This window comes from Orycteropus afer, unplaced genomic scaffold, assembly GCF_000298275.1.
Source record: "Orycteropus afer afer isolate SDZICR_OR568_19922 unplaced genomic scaffold, OryAfe1.0 scaffold00295, whole genome shotgun sequence".
NCBI lineage: Eukaryota > Metazoa > Chordata > Mammalia > Tubulidentata > Orycteropodidae > Orycteropus > Orycteropus afer.
Window position 1 is genome coordinate 2619290 of NW_006921882.1, and position 4443 is coordinate 2623732.

Below are 4443 nucleotides of genomic sequence, written 5' to 3' on the forward strand. Positions count from 1 at the left end.
TTTAATTTCTGCAACCTTGAGGGGGAGGCCACATGAGTGGCCAAGGAGCAGTGGCTGGCCCGGCTCCATCACTTTGTCCAGTTCTCTGTCTGTGTGTACGTGTCTGGGGGACAGTGAGGCTTAACTACTGCTTTTAGTCTCTTGACTTAATTACATCCTAACTTCTCACTGAAAAACAAGACAAACTAAAAGGCACTTGGGCCAAACAAAATTGAGCATCGTGGGCTGTGTCTTCTCACTGTCATCAGGAAGAAGATGCAGGAAAAGGCTTGTTTTCCCCGGAACAGAAAAGATCTCCTCTAGAAACTGAGGTTTGTGGAAATGATGCCAATATCACGTCCAGGGCCCAGTCACTAGGGCACTGTGACACGGAAACATACCAGGCAGATAACATCGAGCCTTGGGAACCTCCTCCCCATTGCTTCCATTCCATTCCCCAAATCAGTACTTGTGGGCAGTTTCCTTCACTGACAGTGTTCACATTAACCTGCAGAATTGCATGCCAGGACCCAGTGTCCTCTGACAAGGTCAAGTGCAGAAGCACTGACGTGTGTGCCGTGTCAACACTGATGTGCTTACATCCCAACTCAGGACTCCTGGCAGGGGGAGGGCGGTGCTGGGACTTTGGCCCAGCTTAGAAGCCCACCCACCCACCTACTACATGTCCTGCTCAGTTCCCTGTAAATGGAGGTACCCAAGTTAATGCAGGTCCACTACCAGCTTCTCTCTTTCAAAACCCTCATGGACATTTTATTCACTCTGCAGAGTGGCCCTGGGAGCCCACAGAGTAGCCCAAGTGTCCACATGACCAGTGTGAGGAAACCTGGCCCTGGTGGTGGGTCTGTTGCTCACATTTCTCCTCTTTGGCCATTGAAGCCAATGATTTGCTGTATATAAACTAAGAATATAGTGGAGACCCAATGTCACACCAGTGTTTGACTCATTCATCCATTTATCAACTCATTGATACCCTCATCCATCCATCCACTCATCCATCCATCCATCCACTCATCAATCCATCTATCCATCCATCCACTCATTCATCCATCCTCTAGCCATCCAGCCATTCACTCATCCATCCATCCACTCATCCACCCATCCATCCATCCTTCCTTCCATCCATCCATCCACCACCCACCCATTTATCCATCCATCTATGCATCCATCCATCCATCTATCCATCTTTCCATCCATCCACTCATTCATCCATCCTCCATCCACCCACTCATCCATCCATCCATCCATCCTTCTTTCCATCCATCTATCTATACATCTACTCATCCACCATCCATCCATCCATCCATCCATCCATCCATCCACGCAATTTATCCATCCTCCCATCCACCCGTCCATTCACCCAACCACCCATCCATCCTCCCATCCATCCTTCCAGCCATCCATCCAGCTATCCACTCACTAACCCCTCCACCCATCCATCCATTCATCTCTCCATTGATTCATTCAGTGGATGTCTGTTGTGTGCCCTGCCAAGTCTCCCACTCAGCCCCTTGCACCCACCCTGCTTGGGGATTCAATATGGCGCTGGGTTAAGCAGTCAAGAGTTATGTTCCAGAGTCTTGTGTCCAGGGCTCAGGTCATGGCTGTGTCTCGTTCCCACAGCACCTGCCCCTGTGCCTGTTCTCTGTAAGATGAAGACTCGTGAGAGCCCATCTCCTGGGGCTGCTGCAAAGACCACATGAGATGCAGTGTAAAATCGCACAGAGCTGATGCTCAGTTAACAGGAACTGCCATCGTCTCGCTTGTCAGCATTGCTTCTGTTTTCTCCACTGGACACTGGTAACCCGAAGATGCAAGCCCTGGCCTCCAGAGAAGTGAGGACACCCTGACCTCCCATGCTGGGCCATCCTAAGCCTGGATGGGAAGCTGTGGACATGCAAAGGGACGGGCAGAATATTTTACTCAATTCCTTTAGTGTCTGGCCCACCAACAGTGTCAGGGCTCCAGGCTGAGGCACACAGTGCTCTGGCTCCCTGGCCTGCCCCTGAAGCTCTGTCTTCCTGGCCCACATCAGCCCAGGCTCAGGGGGGCCTGGGCCAGAACACCCTGGCCACCGGGCCCTGGGTTCGGGCCCCATGAGAAGCCCGTGGCCGTAATGCTTGGACGCCACAAGTACACAGCTTCCCCAGAATCCGCCATCTGCACAGCCTCAAGTCCTCCCCTCTGAGTGGAGATGACGTTTCAGGGGAATTGCTGCTCTTCAGCAGCTGAAGGTCTTGGCGCGCATGCCTCTGAGCAGCTCATAGAAGAGGCTGCAAACGTCCCACGCCCTGGCTTGGCCGAGCACATCTGGGGTCAATCATGAGGACGCAGAGCCTCGAGCGCTGCCTGGTGGCTCAAGTCCACCCCACTCTCACCTTCCTCCTGGAGCCTCTGGTCATCCCTGGAGCCTCAGGCATGGAGGCAAGCCCCAGGCATGGTCCCCATCTCCTGGCTTGGCACTGCCCTGGGCACCCACTGGCACCTTATCCACTCATTGTGGGTCACTGAGCACCTCCTCATGCCAGCCCTACACTGGGTGCCACAGACATAGACATGGAGAGCACAGGCAGCCTTGAGGTGGGCCAGTGGCCTCCAGGGGGGATGGCAGGTCTAGCCTGGCTCCAAACAGAAGTGGGCTTCCTCTCATGGGAGATGCTTTGCTCCGGAGAAGGGTCAGGTCCACATCCCCAGCTCCTCAGGTCTGAGCCTAAAGGGAACTTATCCTGGAGTCAGGGTCTCTTCAGCCCCACACCAGAGGTGCCCAGCTCAGCAGGCGGGTCTACAAAAGATCTAGGTGTCTAGGAGTCTAGTTCACAGGAGCTAATATCCAGAGGCTTTCTGTCCTGGGAATCCGGGCCCATCTGGGCCTAGAGGCCAGAAGTGTCATAATCCGAGAGTCCAGGAGTTGGGTCAGGGGGCTGGGTGTGAAGGGTTTCAGGGACAGATGTTCTCGGCTCCCCACCTGGGGAGCCTGCATGGAGGTAGAGCAGCGCTATGGTCCAGGCAGGCTTGGGAGGGTGGGCAGGGCAGGCAGGAGTTCCCAAGATGCAACAGGATGGTTAACCCAGCTGTGACTGGTTTGCAGCTCTCACGGGACAGGCAGTGGCAGAGAGCGGCCACCTGCGCCGGGAGCCGCGCTGTCAGCAACCCTTGCCGGATGGAGCCCACTACACCACACTGCTGCCCCCACGCCTCGATGGGCCCTGGATCTCAACTGGGTAAGATCCCAGGGTCACTCTGCTACTGGGCTGCACCCTCGGAGCCAGTACCCACACTTGTGAAATGGGCCAGTTGTCCAAGAGGCTTACTGGGTGCCGAGTGCATGGTTTTGTCTGCCTCCCCTCTGCAGCGTGGGTCCTAGGCGGCAGGGACTGGGCTGGTGGGGACTATGTCCGTCCACTTTACAGGGCACCTGCTATACACACACTTCCCCAGTACCTGGTAGGAATCAGATGCAGGGCATCAGCATGAGAAGACAGAAATAAGCCACCTGAACTGGAGACAGTGTTAAACTTAGCAATGAAGAAAATCAAATCAAGGCTGTGCCAGTGAGTAATTAGGGAGGTTCTTTACCAAGAGTGGTCAGGGAAGGCTTCTTGGAGGCAGTGACATGCCAATGAGAGCTGAAAGAAGAGGAATCAGCCACCCTGAGCACCATGGGGAGGAGCTGGGCAGAAAGACCAGCTGGTGCAAAGGCCCTGAGGCAGGAAGTGGCAGATCCAGGAGAGGGCCGGGTATCTGATTCTCTTCCCGTCCTCACAGGCCCCCTGACACTGCAGAGGCTAGTCTCTGTCCTCATTGCAGCCCACAAACTCCACATCAGCCAGGGGAGGCCTCCCTGCTGGGCCTCCAAACACAGCTCTTCTCTCCACTCCCTGGGCCCCTCTACTGGTCCTGTTCTCCGGTCAGGGACAGCACTCCCCACACCCTTGTCCTCCATGCACCTCTGAGCTCAAGGAGGAACTGCCTGCCAGACATCTGCTTGCATTTGGGGTGGAGAGGACATCACAAAGCCACTCTGGCTCACCCCCAGGTTCTCAGGGCTGCACGGGTCCCTCAGAGACAGAAGTGAGTCCTGGCCTGAGACAGCAACATGCTGGAGCAGTTCTTCTGAGAAAGGTCCTCTCCCTGGTCTCTGGACCAGCTCTGCTGCTTCCTGGAAGGAGTGCAGACCAGGGCCCAGAGGCGAGGACCACCAAGAGTCCACCTCAGGCAAACCTCCTCTCCAGGCTGTGTCTGAGAATGTGCCAGGGCAAGGCTCTGCCATGCAGGGTGCCCCTCACCATATTTAATGACTGCCTGTAGCTGGTGGTGCAGTGCTTAAGGTATTCAGCTGTTAACCAAACAGTCAGTGGGTAGAACCAACCAGCCTCTCCATGGGAGAAAGCTGAGGCAGTCTGCTTGACAAGACTGACAGCCTTGGAGACCCTGTAGGCAGTTCCA

General features: G+C 55.3%; 1 protein-coding gene across 1 annotated transcript in view; it reads left to right on the forward strand.

Annotated features, from left to right (window-relative positions):
• Positions 1-2319: 2319 nt before the first annotated feature.
• Positions 2320-4443, forward strand: part of APCDD1L (APC down-regulated 1 like) — a 21735-nt gene continuing 19611 nt past the window's right edge. Inside the window, exons 1-2 of the mRNA XM_007951522.1 lie at positions 2320-2421; positions 3100-3218. Of these exons, the coding sequence (XP_007949713.1) occupies positions 2320-2421; positions 3100-3218 (221 nt within the window). The remainder of the gene's footprint in view (positions 2422-3099; positions 3219-4443) is intronic.